This window comes from Choloepus didactylus, chromosome 15 (assembly GCF_015220235.1).
Source record: "Choloepus didactylus isolate mChoDid1 chromosome 15, mChoDid1.pri, whole genome shotgun sequence".
Lineage (NCBI taxonomy): Eukaryota > Metazoa > Chordata > Mammalia > Pilosa > Megalonychidae > Choloepus > Choloepus didactylus.
Window position 1 is genome coordinate 44,031,000 of NC_051321.1, and position 24,460 is coordinate 44,055,459.

Below are 24,460 nucleotides of genomic sequence, written 5' to 3' on the forward strand. Positions count from 1 at the left end.
ATGTATTTCTCAAGTAAATTTAAAATATATGAATATGTATCTCAAAAAATAATTTTTGACTTTGATAAAATAAGAGTTTACAGCAGATTTCCCCTCTTTCACTTATACACACGTGTGGTTTTATTTTTATGCAAGTCCAATAATATTTTTTGAATTTAATGAAATAAAATGCAGAATAACCATGTATCTGGCAGAGCAGTTATATAATTACTTCGGTATTTTAAAAAAAAAAACCTATTATATTAAACACCTGCTATGTACTAAGGGTTTTATAGTAGAAAGAATATAGTGTATAATCCTGGCTTTTAGATGTTTAGTCTTCTTAGGAAAACAAACATACCAGGAAGCTGAGTGACATAAAAGATAGCATTATCACTTGCTCCAGGAATGAAACACACGGTAAGCATAATAAGTTCATAGCTTAATTGCTTATGACAATGAAATGGAGGAATATTGGTCCAGAAGATGTTGTTACTAAGTAGTTATTTCAGAATTTTTTACAAGTGATGAAAACTGGAATTTAATCTTATTTCATAAAATTGAGTTTAAAAAAACAAGAGAATTTGAGAATGGCTGTTTCTCATGGGACAGAGTTAAGTATACTAAACTTATGTTTTTCATGATGATAAACTATAGTTATTTAAATCTTTTTAATCTAGGTGGTAGTTTTTGAGGATTAATCTTTATTTTGTATAATTTCTAGGTTTTTGCATCTGTAATGAAGGATATTAAAGATGGAGACAAGAACAATAGTCCTGCTCTGAAAAGCTAATCTTCAAAATTAACCAACTAACTGAAATTCAAAAAATAGGTTTTTTAAAAAAGTTTTTGTTTCCTATGTAAAAAAGCATGGAGGAAAATGTTGGAGAAATCCAAAAGAATCAAGAGATGGAAAACTGCTGTTTTTGAATTCCATGGCTGAAGTAAATGAATTGAGTAACCTATTTGGCAGTATTATTAAATAAGTATTTTGTAGGGAGAGCCATTTTACAAAGGAAGAAGTTTAAATGGCTAGTTCATACTCTATAAATTGGGGTGAACTGTCTAATGCAATAAAATTTTTAAATAGTTTTGGGAATACTTAATTTTTATCACATCTTTTCTTTTTTAACTGTTACCACAGTGGCACTTTTGGAGGTCAGAGCGGTTTGTTAAATACTACTTTAACCTTCAAAACACTATTTGAAATGAACAACTGAGTATAGATATTATCTCTAATTCTGACTGCTTGAAGATATTGTAGACCAGAAATAAGCAATTTTGTTCGTAAGTCACTGAGGTTGTCATTTAGCCCCATTCACCAGTTGGGGCAAATTTGGGTTATCTGGGATCTGAAAACATTTGTGGGAGATTATTTAACATTTGTTTGGATGTTTTTCCATAGTTTCGTATCTATTCATATTTGAAGGGATATTGTTTCTCTTCCTTAAGGAATTCCTGTCACTCAGAGAATTTTAGCTGTTCTGTTTCTAGTCTAAGAAATTGTTCATCTAGTAATTTAACACTAGAAAAACTAAATAAGGGTAGAAAGAAAATTCTTTGCACTTTAGTGGACTTCAGGGGGCATTGGCAGTAAGTCCATAAATATAAATGAAGTTTTTCACTGGTTAAAGTACAGAGTAATGAATTTTGAGAATTCTTATGTAGCATGCTCTTTGGCAAGACTTGGGTTATTTTTTGTTAAAAATCCTCTACTGTTTGTAGAAACAAAATTTGTTAATTCCAGCTTGAAATTTGAAATCTTAATATATAGTTAAGTCCATGACTTATAAAACACTGTGCATAATTTTCTAATCAATGGAAATAAGAGTAAAAGAAAAAGATAAAATTAACTTTTTTTCTAATGTCTAACTTTGATGGTATTGTGGATAAAGAAATTATTAATATTGGTAAATTGGCATTAACTTTATTATTTTAATATTATTAATTCTGAACCTAAAATATATCCCTTGAGTATTATGAGCACTGTCTGTATCACATGCTATCTGGTTAATAATTAGATTTATTGTGTGCTTTTTTGTTGCAATTTGTTTTGAAACAATAGTTAAGCACACTATTTCTGTAAGTGGTATATAGTCTTCAAACTAACAAGCCTGAGATCTTAGTGTATGACTGCCTTTTTAGGGATATGGGACCAGAGGGTATCCCTATATTTTTACCTATGGGTCATTGTAGCCTAGGGACTACTAATGAGACCACCCTCAGAAGTTAACTCTTGTCACGGGCTTGCTTAGTGGAAATCAGTAGTGTAATAAAATATTGAGGAAGTCTTAATAGGGTCTTAATATATGTCTTAGGATGATCATTTAACTCCAGTAACCACTACTTTATATTGCTGGCCCTGACAAAGTTGGAATGTGACCCCTGGCAGTAATCTCATTGAGGTTATACTACATGCATAAACTTAATCTTACTTTTGTGTCTTTGTTTTCTGAGTTGGATCTAAGTTACTCTCTTTCTTTTTCTTATTTTTATTTTTGTACAGTTCTTTACATTTCAAATATAAATATGTATATATAATGTAAATATAGGGAATTCATTAAAAACCACTAGTAACAATTACTGTGTAAATAAAACTGTAAGCAGAGTAATTACTTGAAATGAGTCTTTATTAATTTTGAGATACCTAGTTTTATTAACGACACCTGGAAAAAAAAAAGGAAGAAACTTTTTTTGCTGAATTTTCTGCCAAGAAATGCTGTAGGCCTTCGGCCTCTTGAGGTTGGCAATACTGGCAGCCAAAATATTGTACTGTATCTTCCTTTCAACCTCTTATGTAGGCAATATGTGGTTATTTATGTGGTCAGTGTTTAACAGTTTGTTTTTGTTTTTTTTGTTTTGTTTTGCTTTTGGCTAAAGTATATTTTCAATTAAAAAATGACTTCTCCTAAAATCTTCAAGAGAATGAAATTTAATATGATGTTTCATTTGTTTGTCTACTTTAATCAATTTTGGATTTCTATATATACAATGATTTGTCACTTTATTGTTCCTTTAGCTCAGGTCTACATTGCACTATTTTAATGCTACTAGAATCCAATAACTAGCTTGGTTTTCTAAAGTCAGCTTTTGCTGATTACTTTTTTATTTCATATAATATTATTGGTTTAAGTATATTTGCTTGACTTTGCAAAAGTAAGGTAGTATTTGCAAAAGGGCATTGAGATTGCCAAACCCTCTGACTTCTGGATAATAGCTTTCATTGTAGCTTAGGAACAAATGATATCTTTACATACAATAGTCAATGCTAGAGACTACACCATTGGAGGGTGTAATTCTAAAGCATATAAATCATGAAATAATTTATCTTCATAATGCCATATGGTTTATTTTGATTTCTCATCTCCTATTTTTGTTTGAATAAAATAAATTATTTTATATTCTGAGAGTATATTCGGACAGCAGGGATTAGGTATAGAAGAGGCAAAAATGTGTGAAACAGCATTGGAAAAATCAGATTTTAATTTGCCTTGATTAATTGACTGTGTCAGAAAATGGCCTTACCTCTGGAAGAAAAGTGATTTTGTATTGAATTCATATTATTTTGCTCTTGTCAAGGCAACATCCAGAATAACGAATTCCCAAATGTAGTTTAACGTCTAATTAAATTAGAACTTCACCGATTTGCAACATGTGAAAACTAAAATGCAACAGAAGTCGTAAATAAAATTTCAGGGAAGCTAAGTATTTCAGAGAATGTCTTGTTCTTTAACCGTAGTATTTGCTTACTAGCAGTGTAATTGCAATAGAGGTAGTCTTTATGGTACTTTGAATAAAATGCATGAACATTTGATAAGCCTGATTATGTGCCAAGCATTGCCTCCTAATATAGGCTATATAAAGTTGCAAGACTTGGGAAATTGGCAAAATTTCATTTCTTTCCTTTCTACTGTTCATGTTGATCTTCCAATTACTGAAGTTTTACCATGTTGACTTCATTCAGTGGGCTGGATATATTTTCCAGTAGACATCAGGAAGGATATTCAACTTTTAAAAAAAAAAAATGCATTGCAAAAGTCTTTTATTTGTTGAACATTTAAGTAAATAGAAATTTCATGATTTTATTTAAGGTAAAATGACTTTTGTATTATTGCTGTATATTCGGAAAATCATTTTTGTAATAAAAATGTAAATTATAAGCTAATACAGACTTGAAGGAGTATATAAAATCAACAACAGTAGGATATATACTTTTGTTAACATTTTTAAAATTCAGGCATTATATTATGCACAATGGTATAAAAGCAGAAATTGAAGCTTCAAATTTTCTTGGTCTCAGCAAAATTGATAATTTGGTAAGCAGATTTGTTTTGATTACTACATAAATCACAAGGCTTTTAATTTTAGTTCTTTATCCTTAAACTTTGAAAGGGAAATATTTACTTGATTGAAACCTTTGTATATTGTAAAAGGCTTTGAACGTCAAGGTTTGGACTTTAGTTTAAAGTAAGAAGATAAATTGGAAAGGGTTTGAATGATAGTGCTTATTCTATTTTTAAATTATACCAACTGATTTAAAAAATTGTGTTGCAATAAGGTAATTTATTGCTTTTTAATTGTAGTATTTCTTCTGAGCTGATTTTTAAACTCTTTTGTGAGCCCTTGAAAATTAAACAATTTTCATCAAATTTTTAATTATTCTACATGTTTTATGATCTTTTAAAAGTGTAAATTTTCCTATCATTTCCTTGTTCAAGATCCTGTAAAGACATTCCTCATAATAAAAACCCAAACTCTTTCTCCTTGTCTGTAAGGTCCTACCTGTTCTGGTTTCTGCCCCTCTCCAGCTTCACTTACCATTAAACCTTTTTTACTCCATTGTAGGCACAGTGGACTTCTTGCATTTTTCAATCTGCCAAACTCCTATTTACCTAAGCGTTTTTACTCTTGTTACCTCTGTCTAAAATGTTCTCTGTCCAGGTCTTTCATGGCTTATAGTCTCTCTTTATTCAGTCCCTGCTTAATATCACTTCCTCAGAGGAGGTCTTTTCTCTCAACGTCCATACTCTGTCACTCTCATAACCTTACTCTACTTCATATTTCTTTAAAATATCCTTTACTGGCTGACATTGTGTTATATAGTTGTCTGTCTGTCTTCTCCATTACAGTGTAAATTCTATGAGGTCAGAAACATTGTCTATCTTGTTTACCAGTGAATTGCTAATACCCAAAATAGTGCTTGGCACAAGGTAGGTGTTTAATAAAATAAGCTAGCCTAGCTATGATAGAAATGGGTGGATTGGTTGTTTTTGTTTTAGTCCATTCCTCAGTGAACTTCCCTCTTCTTTTAAATTTTTCTATTTGAGAGCTTATGCAATTGGCTAGAAACTCAAACTATTTCCTGTTCACTCAGAAACTTCAACATTTAAAGGCTGGGTTGAGGAGAATCAGCCTATCATGGTCAGAAATAGCAATATCAGGAAAGTGTGGGGTCAGAAAAGACAAAGGGTGAGAGTGTTTCCATAAAGGAGTGATTGACAGTGTCATGCTATAATGAAGTTGAGATGAGTACCGAGAGATGTCCATTTAATTTGCAGAATGGAGGATACTGATTACCTTAGTAACTGTACTTTGGTGTTTGCTCAGTGTGGCAGCCAGACAAATGGTTGAAGTTGGAGGCAAAGAAATAAAGATTGCTCGAGTAGGTTATTATTTTAAAATTAGCTATAAAGGGTAAGAGAGGGGAAAAAAAGAGGTTCCCTCTTCCCCCTTTCTAAAAATGAGAGAGATTTGAGTATTTAAATACTAATGGAAAAGATTCAGTAGCGAGTGGATTATGAAACAAAGATCCTATGGGATCATGAGTAATCTAAGATGCCTGAATAGGCTAAAGGGTGTTGGATCCAAAGCACATAATGGAAAGCGGAAAAGGTGCTCAGATGCAGGAAGGTTTTTAAGTTTGGTGTTGGGAAGCTGAAGGGAGTTCTGGCTAATTGTTTTCTTTGTGAGATAGGCAGCAAGTGGGGTCATTTAGTGTAAACAAAAGGGAAGAGGTTTTATTTGCTATTGTTTTGTTTTACTTCTATGATTGGGTTCTTGGTAACTTCATTAATATGAAAAGGATTCTAGAAGAGGAACACATTTTGTGGGGGTAGGGAAAAATAATGAATTGTAACATCTTAGAAGAAAATCCCAATGCCTCATCCAGACAGGTCTACCTCTGACTTTTGTGCCACTCGCCTTGCTCCCCCTTGCTAACTCTGCTTCAGTCATATTGGCCTTTCTGATACTTAAAAGTGCCCAGGCTTATCCCTGCCTTACTCTCTGCACTAGCTGTAACTTCTGCTTGGACTGCTCCTCTCCTGCCTGGCTTCTTGGCATTTGGTCTTCTGCGTAAGTGTCTCTTACTTATGCAGAGATACCTGATTACCAAATCTAAAATAACCACCCAGTCACTCTGTTGTAACATTTTGCAAAGAACTTGTTACCTCTCCCCTCCACCCCACTTACCAAACTCCTGGAATGTAAGTTCCATATCAACAGGCTTTTCTTCTATTTTCATTGCCTTATAACTCATAGAACAGTTCCTGGTACCCAGGAAGCATTTACATGTAGGCCCTTAAATAAGAGGGAATGAACAAAACTTTTCACAGCTACTGAGGGTAGTAGGGTCTGCACAATGACAAAGATGTGTCAGGAAATGCACCAGTGCACTTTTATTAACAAGTGTGGGGCAGAAGTTAGTTGAGATGTCTGCCCTTCGAGAATCAGATGAAATTGCTGTGAACTCCATCTCATGTGGTTGGACAGATTTCCCCACTCTCTCTAGGGATTTAAGGGAAATTTGTCAGTCTTGAGCTGATCATTGAAGCCTGTAGAGCAGATGCAACAGGAACAGAAGTACATATAGAGAAAAACAAAGGATGGAGGACTGATTTTAGAATGTTGGTTGACCACAATGAAGTTCAAAAGAAGGAACAAGGTAAGATTTTCAATGCATTAGAAAGAAACTTAGGAAAAAGCAGTGCTTCAAAAAGTTAGGTAGATAGAAATTTTGATGGAAAAGTTGCTGAAGGTCAAAACTCAAGTAGAGTATTGTCTTTTATTAGGAGGTAGAATTTAGTAGTAGTTATTAATGAGGATACATTTTATCTTTGAAAAACTAATTAGTATTCCAAAGACCTGGATTTTCTATTACAAACTTATTATAGGGTACTGGGCAAATAGATTTAACCTCTCAGCATTAATTTTTCATCTGTAATGTAGAAATAAAAATAACCTGCTCTGCCAACCTTAGAGTGTAGTTATGGAGGTTGCTGAAGGTGGTTACGATGGATGTGTACTGCAAACTTAAATTTTATGCAAATATCATTAAACTTACTGGAGTCAGAAATGAAGGCAACAGGTTATATGGCAGGTATACCATAAATTCTGGGAAATGGGGAAAGGGGAGTGGGAAACCGGGAAATAATTTAAAGGGACTGCAGTCAAGAAAGGGTTGGTTTGAAGGTTGAAAGGAAAACCAGTGACAAGAAATGTTCAGATTCTTCCTTCAGGTGCACATTCTGATTATTGCCTATTTGGTTCCTTAATCTGTTGGTCACTGTGCCCGATTTATCACTGTATTCAGTTCCTTCTTATCTTAAAACTTCCTTGAACCCACCCATAATCTTAATTTCCTACCTCTATTTATCTATTCCTTCCTCTCCCCGGCCTAGCCACAAAAAAGCTTTTATCTAGGTCATTTTTGGAAGATTTTTCACTCAGCGCACTGCGAGTGGCAGGCGAAGTTGGCGATATTCTTGTTTTCTGGGATCCACACCTGAATACGCATACATCTTTCCTACCTAAAGGACCATCGGTTGGGATGATTTAATCACATCAAAGCGTGTGAAGGTGTCTTGGAAAACTAATGCTTAATGCGGCACCATCACTAAACATGAGAAAACTGGGGGGCCTCCGAGGTTAGCAGACTTGCTCAATATCACATAGCTAGTTAAAGGTTGAATTCTGCTGGTTCCCCAAGCTCGTGATTGAGGTAAACGTTCCCGGTCACCACAGGTAGTTCCCGGCGAAAACCAAACCGCGCCAAATCTCGCGCCGCCAGGGCTCGAAGGCGGCGGGGAGCACGAAATACCGCGAGATAACACCGTTTTCCCGCGAAGGAGAAGCGCGCGTTTTTCCCTGGCTGGAGGTCTGGCGAGAAGGGTCGGGTCGCCTACGGCTGTGAGGAGTTAGCGCGCGGCATTGCAGGTGCTGAGGGTAGGAGTCCGGTCCCCGGGTGCGTATCCAGCCATGCCAGCGGAGCCTCCCGCGAGTAGCGGCGGTGAGTGAGAAGAACCTTTTTCCCCACGCTGTGGCGGCGTCCCGTGAGGGGTCAGCATGGAGGCTGCTGCTGAGCTTGGGGGAGGGAGCCGACCCTGGGCAGGGAGTGAGGAATGAAGGAAGGGTAAGAGTTGAGTAGAGGACACCCCATATTCGCACATATTTGCATGACACGGAAGGTTTTGCAAGGGGGAACTCCATTTTCCGAGCACCCCGAATGGTAAACTAGGTCTAGGCAACTTGTTGATACTGCCAAGACTGGGACGTCTTCTGAAAGGTGATGCTGGCGTCCCTATGGATCTTTAACTTTTGGTTCAGATACATTTGGGAAGAGGAAGGAGATGTTTAATGCAGTAGTTGAATAATTGATAATCTCTTCAAACTACAAATTTAAAAGACTTCTGCCCTCTTTAGGGTCCTTAGCTCCTGATATGGTTGAGCATCCGGAGACTGCCGTGATTACCCCAGCCATGCTAGAAGAGGAAGAACAGCTTGAGGCTGCTGGACTTGAGAAAGAGAGGAAGATGCTAGAAAAGGTAATTTGGGAGTAATATCAAGTTCATCGTGGTTAAAGCCAGTAGTAACTAATGTTTCCTCGGAGGGGTCGTTTGTCTCCTTAGGTTTACTATTTAGCCGGCTTTTCATAAATTTCAAAACGGCTTTGTTATTTATTTGTATGTTTACAGATACTAGCATTGAAAAACCTTTGCACGTTCTTTGAGAATATGAGATATGTAGTGTTGATAAACTATAAAATGGTCTCATCTCTATTTCAAGTGAGCATTTCAGAGTGCTTGTTTTGCCTTCATAATTGCTTCCAAAGTCCATAGTGTATTCTTTGTCATCCTTATTTCCTTTAATTAACCCCTTAAATAGATGCCTGATGGCAACATAAATCTCTAAAACCCTTAGTAATGCGCTAGACTGAGAATAGAAGATAGTCTCAATCAAAGTCTGGCTGGAATCCAGGTCTAATGACTTCCAGTTTAATGCTGAATCCCTCTAAGTGATCAGCTTGCTTTCTGTTTTCTTTTGGCTTCTTTTGGACTGTCGTTAAATAAGTTTCTTTATCTAAAAAATGTGGGATACTTTTTCATTTACAAGTTGTTGTACTTGTGATTTTCTGGTACAAAGTACAAGATTACTAAAAGCAGTTTTAACCTCTGGTAGATTGAATTCCTGTTACGTATGTTTTGATGCCCCACCCTGCTGCCTAATTGTTGCATATGCAGGAAAAGGAATGATAGCCAGCTTTTGTGTATTGCCTATTAAGTGATTTACTTGTATTGATTTATTTAGCCTTTCCAATATTATGATGATTGTTCCCATTTACAAGTGAAGAAGCTGAGGCATTCAGGGTGACACTTAAGCGCCAAACTCGGATTTGCGCTCAGGCTTTAAGTCACATTAACCCCTTTTGCTTCAGGGAAGTTATGAATTAATAGAATTGACAGGTCTGCCCTGTACCATTTTTCTTCATTCTGTATATTCCCACAGTACTTTATTCACCACACAGTATTGTTATTACTTATTTGATTCCCTCTCACTGAGGTATAAGGTTCTTGAGGGCACTGCTTTCTGTTTTGTGTTTATAGGCTGAGTAGCTAGCAAATAGTAGGCAACCGGTAAATACCTATTGAATAACTATAATAAAAGAATATTCTTTTATATTATAAATATAATGTTATGTCGTATATAACAGATATATAATGTGCTTATTGAATATATTAAACATGATAAAATAAATATGATTACTAGCCATGTAACAAGGTAAATTGTGAAGTGTGAATCCTGGGTCAAGTTCCCAGAATGGAATCAACTTCTCAAAGGTTGTAAGAATAATCTTGAGTCTTCAGATTTACTCTTTCTTCTTTTGTTGGATAGGGAAATACCATTTCAAGAGAGGAATGCCTGAGGTACAATAAGAAAACATTTCCAAAATGCATTACTTCAAAGAAAGAAACAGCCTTTTCACATCTAAAAAAAAATCTGTCATCTTCATATTTGCTGATGAAATTAGGCATCAAAATGACTTCTACTTTCAGTGAAATTTTCAAGCTTATGAGCACACATCTTGCAATCAGTCCTAAAATTTGTTGTAATTGTTATTGTTGAGGGATAGGTGTAGTGTAGCTAGTTTTTCTTTAGCAAGTGGGCATCACAGAACCTAAAATAGCATTTTTAAAATCCACTTAATCCATCTGTTAATAAAAGGGTATAGTTCTTTTTAATCCTTCTGCTAATACAAGGGTGTAATTTACTAAAACAAAGTGGTGTTGTAGTTGTAGTCCATTGTTATTGCATAGTCTTTTTGTGTTACAGGTATTGAAAGGATTTGATTAATTTCTTATTTGACACTTGACAAAAAGTTATTCCCTAGGTTACTCCCTGGAGAAAATTTGAAGAATAATTTTCAAAGCCTCTCCTTATTTGAGATTAAAACATACTTATGTCTTTGGAGGCCATGATTCTCACTATGCAAAAGTAAAGGTTCTTTTTCTTTTTGGAGAGTATAGTATCTATGGGCTTTGTTTAAATGTACTTAAGAGAGGAAGAGCTAGCTTAATTTCCTTAATGAGAAGCACTTACCTTCTCATTGTAAGGTTCTCAATTGTAAGGTTGTGAAGAGCCAGGAGAATGACTTTGACATTCATTTGCCACAGTTATTTTCTCTGAATTTTCACCAGTATTTCCCTTTGAAAGAAGTCATTGTTAGTCTAGAGGATTTCAGCAATGCATTCGTTTGTATGTAGTGAGGGGTGGGGAGCAATCTGAATTGGAGGATTTCTTAGAGAGTTAAAAGAATAATGATTCATATTGTGTAGACTGAAATATATTGAACTGAGTTATGCTTGTGCATCTTAGAAGAGAAAAGTACTCTTTTTCCCCAAAATATCTAGGATTGGTATTGGGAGAGATAAGTGGATGGACCGTGGGACATTTCTTTTCTGTAGTCTGTTGGGATCCTCTTTCACTCTAGCCACCAAGAGATGCTCCCTGCCCAGGCAACTGCTAGGTCAAGAAAGAGTAGTGATAGGAGGATTTACTGCAGTTATTTTGAAATATGGGAGACTGGATTTAAAGACTAACCACTGATATTGTATTATTCTATTTTTATTAATTATAAATTATTGTTCCCTGATGGAATTGTAAAATGTTACTTTAAATATATATGCTAGTTTATTCCTAACGGGATTTAAAGTAGCGGCTATATCTAAATTAAACCCAAAATATTTTAACTAAATTTATAAACAGATTTTAAAAGGTAAGAATTTAAGAAATGAAAGGCTGTCCTGAAAATAGTTTGAGAAGGTGTTAATAGGAATTAACTCTGGGTGGGATTATGGATGATTTATATGGTTTTTGTTTGTTTGTTTGTTTTTTTAACCATTTAACTTTTCTGAAGTGAGCATGCATTTTGTTAGATTTATTCCTAGATATCCTATTGTCATTGCCTTTATAATTGGGAAAATTTATTTTGAAAGAATAGAAATGACTTAATATCTATATCTAGGAAAATAGAAGTCAATATATACAAGGATGTCTAATTTTACAGGGTCAAGCCTTAACCACTAAATTAAAGTTAATTAGCTTATGCCAAGTCTTAGAGATATCGCGGGATGAGCTGGCATGACAAGGTACTGGGGTATTATTTAAGATATAAAAATGTACTGGTGACCTCCCTTCCCTTCAAACCTGCTTTTAATTATTAGCTGCTTTCCTCTAAATTAAAACCACAATTACTGGGTGGTGGTTAGGTTTTTTGTTTGCTTCATTTGCGTTTTTCCATTCATATTGGTTGAAAAGTAGGTGGGGTGGTTTACTAGAAAAAGCAAAATACTAAAATATGTTACTAAATAGCTGTATAACTTGGCTAAGTCAGGAGTTTCTCTAAAACCTGTGTACAGTGAGAGATATGTAATACCTAAATCTATAAAGGTCCTTTTAATTCTAAATTTACTTAAGTATGATTCTTAGTGCTCTTGCCTTGGCCACCATAGCTTACTACATAGACTACTACAGTAAACAGCCAAGCTGAGCCTTCTGCTCTCTCATTTATCCTTTCATACAACTCATTACTTCCTGAAATCTCTGACTTCCCCATCCTTAGCTATTTGAATTTTTCAGAATTTACAGACTGTACCACATGGTTTAGTGCTAAGTTATATACGTGTCTTTTAATGCTTGTCATTTTCAGGTATTTTAGAGATGTCATCTCATCCGTAGTATAAGTGGACTACCAGTAAAAATTTTTGCGTACTTCCCAAGTAATTTCATGTAAAGCATTATAGATGAAGTGCTGAAAACGTGTTTGCCGATTGATGAGGCTGAACGAGGGTTAAGGAATTAGTATTAAAGACATGATCATGGCTAAACAACTGTCTTGAATGTTAGGCAAGATGAATTGGGTTGCCATTGTTTTCCAAAATGTTCTATCCAAATATTCTTTAAGATATTTGTCAATCCTGATTGCCTGGTAGAATTGTCTGGGGAGCTTTTAAAAAAGTACAGATTCCTTTTTCATATGGTTTCTGTTGTCTTGGCATTGAGTGTGGGCTCTCTCTGTCTCTCACACACTTGCTCAGGAATGAAAATGCTGTGGTAAGGTTTGCATGTTTAGCTTTAGTGGGTGAGTTCACTTGACTCACTTAAGTTCACTGTAATACCTTTTTTTTTTTTTTTTAATTCAAATAGTTATTATCTATCTTGGGTTGGCAAATTGCTGACCAGATTTGGCCTGCACCTGTTTATGTAAATAAAGTTTTATTGGAACACAGCCACACCTACTTGTTTTTGTATTATCTATCAATTCACTTATGCTACAGAGGCAGTTGAGTAGTTGCAAGAGAACATATGGTACCCAAATACTAAAATATTCACTATCCTGAGCTTTCTAGAAAGTTATTTGTTGCTTTATGTTATTTTATCTTATGCCTTCTGGTATTGTTCTTTTAAATATGTAACTTTTCTTGCAATGTAAATAGAAAGGTTTTTCCCCAGCCACTAAAACAAATATTGTAGACTCTTAGAGGTCACTCAATAAAATAAATGTTTTATAAAACTAATACAATATGGAAACAGGTTTTTAACTTAAAGTGTATAGATATGAAACATAAAACTATGAGAGTAAAGGAGAGCTAAGGAATAACGACAGAACTTTGGGGAACATGCAGACTGGGGGGAGGAGAAGAAGCTTGTAAGAAATCACCAATAGTTGAAATATTTTGACGATACAATTTTAAAATTCTAAAACTAGATTTTTTATTCCTGACCAATGAGATTTTTTTTATTTTAATGTTCTTGCAAATGAAATATATGTAAAGATTTTTTTTTCTGAAAGCATTTGTTTAAAAACTTAAATCCAACTTTAATTAGATATTTATTTCCCTTAATTTCAAGTATTTTTTTAAATGGCAATTCAGTTGATGCCAGTAACCATATGTACAGTTTCTGGAATTTCAATATTTTGGTCTTTAAGCTACTTCTGTCGAATTCCCTATTGAACCCAAGAATAAAAAATTTTCAGCTATTCCAGTTTTTGGAATAGAAAATAAACTATCATTAATAAATGGATTTAATCCTGTAAATAAAACATTAAACAAGAAGAGTATTTGTATAACGATTTTCTTTAAACCTTATGCAAAAAAAAAATGTATGTCAAAAAACTTCAATATTTTTGGAAATTTTCTCGTTGGATAGGCTCGCATGTCTTGGGATAGGGAGTCCACAGAAATTCGGTACCGGAGACTTCAACATTTGCTTGAAAAAAGCAATATCTATTCCAAATTTTTATTGACTAAAATGGAACAGCAACAATTAGAGGTAAGTATATGTGATTAACTATAGCTAATAGCTTTAAAAATGTTTTTTTATAACAGATTTTTTTTTTTAGGTATAAATTTCTTACAATAAAGTACATACATTTTAAGTGGACAGTTTGATGCGTTTTCACAGATTATATTCCTGTGTAACCACCAGCACAATCAAGATAAAGAATATTTCCATCACCCCAAAAAGTTATCTTGCAGTCAGTGATCCTCATGCCTGGCCCCAGATAACTAGTGATCTTCTTTCTGTCACTATAGATTATTATTGCCTTTTTTCTAGAGTAATTACATAAATGGAATCATATGTTATGTACTCTTTTGTGTCTTGTTTCGTTTGCTCAGCATATTTTTGAGATTTATCCTTGTTTTGTGTTTATCAATAGGTCATTCTTTTTATTCCTGAGAGGTATTCCATTTTATGACTACACATAGATCCATTCATCTGCTGACTGATTTTTATCCTAGTTGTGAATCTTCTCATGTCTACTAATATTTTTGGAAGTTGGAAATTGTGCATTTTATGTTGCCTAGTGCTGGTTTTTTCAACCAGATTTATTGAAGTACAATTGACTGCACATATTTAAAATACACAATTTAATAAGCGTTGACTTATAAATTCATGAAGCCACCACAATTAAGATAGTGAATATAACAACCATCACCTCCAAAAGATTCCTCCTCCCTCTTTTTAAGTTTTTCCTTCTACCCCTCCCCACTTGCCTCCCATCTCCAGGCAGCCACTGATCTTTTTGTAACTAGAGTAGTTTGCACTTTCTAGAATTTTAAATAAATGGAATATTTCAGTATATAAACTTATTTTGTTTTGGCTCTTTCACTAGGCATAATTTTGAGATTTATCCATGTTGTTGAGGATACTAATAGCTCATTTCTTATTTCTGAGAGTATTTCATTGAATAGGTGAATCACAATTTGTTATCCATTCACCTGTAGATTACCATTTATATTTCCTGTTTTGGGTTATAGCAGATAAAGCTGCAAGTCCATGTTTTGGCAATTGTGAATAATGCCACTATGAACATCAGTGTGCAAATATCTGTTCGAGTCCCTGCTTTCGACCCTTTTGGGTATATACCTAGAATTGGATTGCTGGGTCATGTGCTAATTCTATACTTAACTCTGAGGAATTGCTATACTGTTTTCCATAGTAGCTGCACCATTTTACATTCCTACCAACAATGAATGTTTCTATTTCTCCAGATCTTCTTCAAAACTTGTTATTTTCTGGGGTTTTTTTTGTTTGTTTGTTTGGTTGGTTGTTTTTTTAATAGTTGCCATTCTAGTGGGTTGAAATGGTATCTCATTGTGGTTTTGATTTGCATTTCCCTGAGGGCTAATAATGTTGAGCATCTTTTCATATGGTTTTTTTTTGGCCACTTTTGTATCTTCTTTAGAGAAATGTCTGCTTTCTTCATTATGAATGTAAGTTATTTGAGAGCTGAGATGTATGCATTTTCCACTTGTGACACTAAAAAAATTATCTTACAGGAACAGAAGAAGAAAGAGAAATTGGAGAGAAAAAAGGAATCTTTAAAAGTTACAAAGGTAACTAGCTAGAATTTGTATGTTATCTTAAATATTGAGGAAATTCAAATTCTTTTGTATTCTTATGGGTTTTTTTGGACAGCTATTATTTTAACTTTATCTTATGGTGTTTTTTTTTTTGGTCAGCTATTATTTTAACTTTATCTGATAACCTGTCTTTGTTTATGTGATGTGCTGAATAAAAATGTGTGAAATATTTTCCTGAGTATTTTAGATATGAAAGGAGGGCCAACATATGATTCCTTCAGTTTCCTATTCTGTGGACTATTTTTCATAATGGGAAAGTTTTAGTTTCTTCTGTGGAAAGAATCTTGCAAATGTTGTACTTGACAGCATTTTATTGGTGGCCAGCTCTTTTGGAAGCTATAATGACAACTTCTACTTCATGCTTCAGCCTCATCTTGGCAGCCGCATTCCTAAAAATAATAATCTAAATTTGTATCTTGCTCACAGCAGTAGTGGGATCAGAATGGAAGTTCTTAATCTAGTACATTTGCCAATAACATTTTAGATAATAGAGGATTCATTGAGGGTCAGCCTGAATTTTTTAAAAGAAATTTTATTGAGATATAATCACATAACATATAATAATTCAAAGTGTACAATCTGTTGTTCACAGTATTGTCATATAGTTGTGCTTACATCACCAGAATCAAGCTTTGAACCTTTTCGTTACTCAAAAAAATAAAATGAAAATTAAGATAAAAAAGAATATCCAAAACATCCCATTCCCCCCTCATTGTTCATTTACTTTTTTTAAATACAGTTTAATTGCGATATATTCACACACCCTACAGTCATCCACGGTGTACAGTTATTCACAGCACCATCCTGCAGTTGTGCGTTCATCCCCAGAATCAATTTTTGAACCTTTTCCTTACTCCAAAATAAAAATAAAAGTAAAAAAGAGTACTTAAATCTTCCATCCCCTCCATCCCACCCTATTCTTCATTTAGTTTTTGTCCCCATTTTTCCACTCATCTGTCCATATACTGGATAAAGGGAGTGCAAGCCACATGGTGTTCACAGTCACACAGTCTCACTGTGCGATCTACATCAATTGTCTTCAAGAATCTAGGTCATTGGGTTGCAGTTTGCCAGCTTCAGGTATTTCCCTCTAGCCATTCCAACACACTAAAGATTAAAAGGTGATATCGATATAGCACATAGGAATACCCTTCAGAGTGCTCTCTCGACTCCATTTGAAATCGCTCAGCCACTGAAACTTTATTTTGTTTCATTTCTCTTCTTTTTGGTCAAGAAGGCTTTCTCAATCCCACAGTGCTGGGTCCAGGCTCCTCTCCAGGAGTCATTTCCCGCATTGCCAGGGGGGTTCACACCCCTGGGAGTCACATCCACTTAGGGGGGAGGGTAGTGAGTTAACCTGCTGAGTGGGCTTGAGGGGGGCACATCTGAGCCACAAAGATGCTCTCTGGGGGGAACTCCTAGGCACAATTTTAACTGGGCTTAGCCTCTCCCTTGCAGCAACTAGCCTCATAGGGGAAGGCCCCCAGATCGAGGGCTCAGCCCACTAAATTGGCAGGGACAGCCTGAATTTTTGATGTTCTCTTTTGGAAGGCTCTATTCTGATGTGAGGGGTTTAATGCCTTATTGAAGGGGATTGTTTAAAGTACAGTTGTGCTAGTGAAAAGAAATAATAAGGGTAATGCTTATTGAGCACTTACAATGTCAGTTGTTCTATGCTTTACCATGTGTTCTCTTAAATTCTCAAAACAGTTCCATTAGGTAGATACTATTATTAATCCCATTTTACATACGAAGAAGCCGAGGTAAAGAGATAAAAGTAACTTGTTGAAAGCCACTTATTCAATAAATAGTAGTACCTGGATCTACTAAATGGTAGTACCTGGATTTGAGCCCAGGATTTGCTTCAGAGCCTGTTTTCAGCTTCTACACCAAGCTGCCTTTATTAGGAACTGTTAATAAGCTAAGAGGCAAAATGTTTAGGGTATCTTGATATCATTTGGATAAGTGTACTAAAATCTATGTAAGTCTGGTTTCTTGATTCTTAGGCTGGTTAGTGGTCATTTAGAACACCTGATAATTGATTTTGTTTACAAGGTAAACTGCAAAATTCTCTATTAAAAACTGATATTTGATTCAATTGCTGATCCCAGGGACTTTTCTCAGGTGTTTGAAGAACATGTTTATAAGATAATTTTACTGGCTTAGCCATTTACTACCTGCTCTTTATCCTCTTAATTTAATGCATCCTTCACTTTTTCTTAGCTAACTTTTTACACCAGGGTTTGTTTTTGTTTTCCTTTCCAACCATTAGATTCCATTTCATCTCACTATTCCTTTTTGATACTTTCTTTTTTAAACTACTAATATTTTAATTTAAATTTTTAATTTACTCTATTTATTTCTCCTGATTTCGCCTAACTCTTCACCTATTCTTGATATAGTACTATTCTTTTCCAACTTTGTCTTTTTGACATTATCTTCCTTTCCCTTATCTCTACTCATTAATATTTTTTCAATCATTGTTCTCTTTTATTTCTACTTTCACTTGTATTTAACTTATAAGTTTTGCTGAAAATGAGTACTCCTTCTGCTATAGCCATATAATATTCTTTAGAATAAAAGTACTTATGAAATATATTCATGGTGATTTCAAAATAAAAATGCATTCTTTGTTTAAATTTTGAAATTTCTCTTCCTAAATGAAAAAAAAAAATTGAGGAAAATAAAGCCTTTGGGGAAAAAATGTAACGGAACAGTGAAGAGCAAGTTATAGTGGAGAAACGTAGAAAAAGATTACATGTAGGTAAGTATAATAGTTAAGAAATGTGGATGTGGTTCAACTGTGAGGAGCATTCCTCTCAAGTTAGTGCCTTTTAATATGTAATACCATAAAGGTTCTTACAAAAAATTATAGTCCAAATTCTTGTTTTGTAGGCTAAAAATTCAGTTGAGGCAAGTGAAGAGAATCCAGGTAAATTTCTTCGTTCTAGTTTTGAATAATATTTGCTTATATTTCTGCTTTAATTGCTATCAAAAATAAAATGTGTTTTTTTATAGTTGTGAGAAAGAAAAGAGGAAGAGAGGATGAATCATACAATATTTCAGAGATCATGTCAAAAGAGGTAAAAATAAAAAAGGGGAGGGCACATAAGATTTGATGTTCACAAAACATGTTGTAAGTTTTGAACTGTTGTAAAGCTAAGGATTGCTGTTATTTGGTATTTCGGACTATTTTAAATACTTCCTTGCTTTCAGACCATTACATAAAGAATAGAGTTAGTATTAAGAGTGTTATTTTTAAATCAACCATAAATACATAAAGTATGTAAAGTTTTAGCTGTAGGTAATGGAGAAAAGAAACTTGTTTCATTTTTAAAAGGAGCATTAAGAGATATTTTAGTTAATATTCTATATTTATTTCATTAAATATGTTTTCCCATTTAATATTATATGTCCTTTAGGTGAAACTGCCAGGAAATTTGAAATTCTCTACTAATGTTCAGTAGACATTAATCTGCAACTTGATGTCATCTTACTTTCATAGACTTTTTTTAAATCCAGAAATTGTTTATTTTCTAAGTCTACTGCATTATATCTGTAGAAAACCGAGGTTACTATTGTAGTTAAGTTCTTTTTTTCCCTGTTGGAAGCTCTTTAATCCAGGTAGCTGCTCTAGAATATTCTGTCATTGCTGCTGTTCTGTCAGAACACACTCTCTTACACAAAACTTAAATTCGAGGCCACGTTTGTTGGCAGTGTAATTCTTCATAGTTTTATATAGTTCTGAGCTAGTTATATTTATCAACAATAAAGCTGTAAAGAATTCCTTCCTATCAACTCCAAGTTCAGATTACACACATACTAGAATCGCCACAATAGCAAATCTGTGTATTCTTCAAGCTACAAACTTCCATAGACTTTCGTATTATTAGGTTTTTAAGTGGCAGATTTGTTTTTAGCATCAATCTGTACAGATTTTCTTATTCAGGCTATATAGATACCAGAAATTGCTTTTACTTTTCCAATTTTCATATGTTTTTTAAGTACCTTAGTGGACTTTTATGGTGTCAGGAACTCTATCTAGTTGTGTGAACAACATAAGCAGAGGCATAGAGGTTAGATTTAGGCATAGTACCGGGGAGCAATAAGAATATTATCTGACTAGAACAGAGAAGTATTTTTTTAGGGAAGAAGATGGTACTAGCTGTTTAAGGAGTTTGGGTTAGGTCTTATCAGAAATTATTATCATAATAGATCTTATAACCCCAGAACCTTATCTTAAGAGCTTTGTTTTATCATGCATTCCTTGTTGAAGATTTTTAGGGAACTGAAATCATTTCTCAAACCAGATCTTTTTTTCCCCCTTCTCACTTGTTTCTTCATAATATAGGAATAAATCAAGGAGCATCTTCAATTTCTGACAAAGTTTAAATGTCCTTAGTCATCTTCTTTATGTGTCACATTCTTAGGATTTAAAAAATCCTAACTTTATTGCCCACTGCATTTTTATTTTGTCTGAAATTCAAACATTTTAAATCTTCATAAAATGTAATATTGAATATAATACTACTTGCCTTTACTCTAGGGATGCATTCAACTATTTTTCATTTTGTTTTATCTTTTAATTTAAAACTAAAAGTCAGGACCCACAAAATTAAGTATTGTACTCACATAACCTGTAGTTCGAAAGACACTGCTAAGATGTTTTATTGAAGTGGAGCCAGTCACACAAGCTGTTAATGTAATTCATCAAATGATTGTGGGGTATCTGCTGTAGGCAGACTTGCTCATACATGGATGAGGTTCATTAGTAAACAAAGGCAAACACTGTCCTTGACCTTAGCCTACATCTAGTGGGAAATATACATAAGTAGGCAGTCGATTATATTTGGAAAATCGGGTGCTATAGAGAGCATATAGAGGGCTCTTTTTTTTTTTTTTTTTTTTTGTTAATTTTTTTTTATTAAATTCAGTTTTATTGAAATACATTCACACACCATACAATCATCCATGATATACAATCCACTGTCCACAGTATGATAACATAGTTATGTGTTCATCACCACAATCTGTCTCTGAACATTTTCCTTACATCAGAAAGAACCAGAACAAGAATAAAAAATAAAAGTGAAAAAAAAACACCCAAATGATCCCCCCATCCCACCCCATTTGTCCTTTAGTTTTTATCCCCATTCCTCCACTCATCCATACACTAGATAAAGGGGGTGTGATCCACAAGGTCTTCACAATCACACTGTCACCCCTTGTAATCTACATTATTATATAATTGTCTTCAGGAGTCCAGACTGCTGGGTTGGAGTTTGGTAGTTTCAGGTATTTACTTCTAGCTATTCCAATACATTAAAGCCTAAGAGGTGTTATCTATATATTGCATAAGAATGTCCACCAGAGTGACCTCTCGACTCCATTTGGAATCGGAGAGCATATAGAGGGCTCTTAACTCAGACTTGAGGTTCATGAAAATTTTCATCTAGGAAGTGACATCTAAGTTGAGGTTTGGGGGATAAAAAAGTTAAATCATTTAAAGGGGAAGTGCGGGAAATAGTAAGATATATTGAAAATAATGGGGAGATGTTCTAGAAGAAGTAATAGTCTTGAACAAATATCCAAAGGTAAAGGAGAACATGGCAAGTTCAAAAACCTTGGAAGAAATTCAGTTTGTCCTAGGTTTATATGTAAGAGAAGAGTGGTGACAGGTGAGTTTATAAATGTAATCAGGGCCAACTAATAAGAGCTGGCTTGTTGGCTACCATCATGAGTTTAAAATTATCAGAATGGCAGGAAGTCATTGAAGGATTTTAAACATATTTATATTTTACTAGATCACCTGACTGTTGACATTTGTAAGCATACCAGTTATTCCTCCCTCTGTATATTTACTCATTTCCTGCCTTCTTTCCTAAATAAATCCCATCCGTTCTTAAAAATTTAACCCAAATTTTACTTGCTAAAGAATCTAAACTTACGGATGCATTTATATTTTGTATTACCCAGTTGAACACTCTGCTATATTGCTCTTTCAACTCATCCCTTCTTAACTTCAATCTTTCCCTCATCACTTGGCCTTTGTCCTTGAATTGGAAGTATATTTGTCTTTGTGTCTTGTGGGTTTAAATTTTTTTCTTAAAAATTTAGATAACTGCTCTCTATCTCCAAAGCTTTTTGAAAGTGTAGCCTACACACATATTTCCTTTTCCCTTACTCATGCAGTTCAAGCAGTTTGCATCTGTCCCCCATTGGTATATTCTGACTGCATGATCATATCCAAACCAGTAACTTCACCTAGATGATATTATGGACTTCCAATTTGATATCTAGTATCAAACCTGTCTTTATAAGCTGTGGAGACCTGTACATATCTGTATTAGTATCTCTGTGGCTGCCATAAAAAAATTCCACAAACCTGGTGGCTTAAAAAACAGAAATTCTCTGAAGTTAGGTTTGGAGGCTATGAGAGAGAATCTGTTCTCTGCCTTTCTCCTTTCTGCTTAGAAACTCCAGTTTGTGCTCCCATCATCATATGACATTCTCCCTCTGTGTTTCTGTTTAAATTTCTCTTATAAGGACACCAGTCATCAGATTAGAATCCACGCTAATCCAGTATAATCTCTTTTTAACTTGATTGCATCTACAGAGATCCTATTTCCAAATAAGGTCAAATCTGGGTCAATATGAATTTGGGGGTATACTATTCAACCCATTACACTAGCTGGATATTCCTTAGTTAACCTGCAATCAACATACAATTTATCTTTCCCTGTGCTCCTTGTCTTGTTGGGGAAAATTTTTTTTTTTTTTTTTTGCGTTTTAAATTTTAGAAATGGTGCCATATAGGGTTACCCAAAACAGAATTTAGGATGTTATCGGAATATCTTCATGTATCAAGTTTTTACTAATTTCTCCAAATTTTCTTCTCCATTTTGATTGCCACTGCCTTGGTGTTGATGCCCTTATCCTTTACCCTATTTAGAGTAGCCTCTACTATTTCCGTAATTCTAGTGTAGCTCTTGGTTATTTTATTGTCAAGAGTACCAAATTGGTCTTTCTGAAATTAAAATACAATTATATCCCTCTTATCACCTGTTTATTTTGAAAGAGTTTCACAAGGAATTACATTTTTATTGTAGGTGACTGAACAAAAATGAAAGAAAGCCAACTGAAAACCCATTACTCACAAATAATCACTATAAACATTTGTGGTATATATATATATGGATTTTTTCCCTCTCCTTTTATTATGGAAAACTTGAAACATATAAACATACAGAGGATAGCATATTGAATGACCCGAGGTCCAGCTTGAAGAGTTTTCAACTCCTGTCCACTCTTATTCTATTACCCAGACTATTTTGAGGAAAATCCGATCATCATATCATTACATCTGTAAATATTTCAGTATCTATCACTAGAAAGGGACTTTTTTAAAAAATCATAACTGTAATATATAGTTATCACACTTAAAAATAATGGTAATTCCTTAATATCATATTTGCTGATAGGCTCCCATCAAATAAGGTAATTTTCCTTTGCAAATTGTTGAAAAAAATAAGTTGTCTATTCCAAATAATTTCCCACATTATGGATTTTGCTTACTGTGTTCCGACAATTTCTCTGTGCCTGTTTTTTGTGTAAAACATGGTTAGATCTAGAAGTTTGATATGGTTTGTGATTAAGTTTTAGCAAGCATATTTCATGGATGATAGTTTTTAATATGTTTTGAGTTATTCCCAAATTGTCTTCCAAAGAGGTTAAATTTTGGTAGTCATTTTAAAAGATCTTAAATCAGTTCCCTATATAAAATCCTTACAACCTGAGAATATATATATCTAAATTACATATATGCATGTGTCAGCCAGTTGTTGACATGTCCTGTCATTCTCTGTTGTGTGTTAATTTGAGATAAGTTTGGAATTCCTTGAATGGCTCATACTATTTCATCTTCTTTGTCCTCTGCACATGGTATTCTTTGCTTGAAATGTACTGCAGATCTTTTTTGTGTGTAGAGTATAACATATTTACATAGAAGTGATAACTCTCCAAGTGCAATTTGACAAGTAGTTAGAGAACAAATTTCAAAGAATGTTATGGGTTACAATACCATAGTTTCAGTTATTTCCTTATTGTGAAATATAATATATGCAAAAATGTGTGAAATATAATATATGCAATTACAACTAACAAGTAGCTACAGAGCAAATTTCAAAGAATGTTACAGGTTACAGTTCTACCATTTCAGTTTTTCTAGCTGTTCTAACACCCTAGCAACTAAGAAAAAGAGAATTATATAGAGATTCAGTATTCATAATCCTTTGTTAAATTCTGTCTTGTCTGTTGCTACACTTTCCTCTAGTTTAATCACTTCACTGATTTTCAGGAATGTCTAGGCAGTGACCACACTAACTTGTTCATGTTGAAAAGGGGTGTCAACTTTACGGGAAAAGTGGACACAACTGGTTAATGTTCTTGAAGAGGCTGTTGCCTCTGGGTTTTGGGACTTACGTGGCATAGGAGCTCTCTGTAGAATTTAAGTTTCTGGAGAATAAGCTTAGTGACTGAAACTTTTATGGAGTCTCAGATAAAGACCTGGGTATTCTTTAGGGATTTTGGGACTTCGTGACTTGGGCGTATCACACTGTGGCCATTTGGGATATCTAGCTGAAGCTTGCATAGGGGTAACCTCAAGGATAACCTCTCAACTCCAGCAAATCTGTCTTTAATGATTAAGCTCTGATGACAGCTTTTTCAGATAAATTGATGTAACATAACATCTATCCTAAGTTACCAGGTGACCCTCA

General features: G+C 34.3%; 2 protein-coding genes across 6 annotated transcripts in view; both read left to right on the forward strand.

Moving 5' to 3' along the window:
- Positions 1-4,736, forward strand: part of TBC1D12 (TBC1 domain family member 12) — a 205,416-nt gene extending 200,680 nt beyond the window's left edge. For 3 of the 4 annotated variants that reach the window (XM_037804426.1, XM_037804427.1, XM_037804425.1), the window contains one exon: positions 704-4,735. In XM_037804426.1, the coding sequence (XP_037660354.1) occupies positions 704-772 (69 nt within the window). In that variant the 3' untranslated portion in view covers positions 773-4,735. Of the gene's footprint in view, positions 1-703 lie in introns of all 4 variants that reach the window. The other variant, XM_037804424.1, reaches the window with a different exon arrangement.
- A 2,706-nt stretch (positions 4,737-7,442) lies between these two features.
- HELLS (helicase, lymphoid specific) overlaps positions 7,443-24,460 on the forward strand; it is a 51,407-nt gene continuing 34,389 nt past the window's right edge. The window contains exons 1-6 of one of the 2 annotated variants that reach the window (XM_037805159.1): positions 7,443-8,266; positions 8,680-8,801; positions 13,966-14,088; positions 15,600-15,656; positions 18,579-18,615; positions 18,702-18,766. In XM_037805159.1, coding sequence (XP_037661087.1) covers positions 8,236-8,266; positions 8,680-8,801; positions 13,966-14,088; positions 15,600-15,656; positions 18,579-18,615; positions 18,702-18,766 — 435 coding nt within the window. In that variant the 5' untranslated portion in view covers positions 7,443-8,235. Of the gene's footprint in view, positions 8,267-8,679; positions 8,802-13,965; positions 14,089-15,599; positions 15,657-18,329; positions 18,448-18,578; positions 18,616-18,701; positions 18,767-24,460 lie in introns of those variants that run through there. The other variant, XM_037805160.1, reaches the window with a different exon arrangement.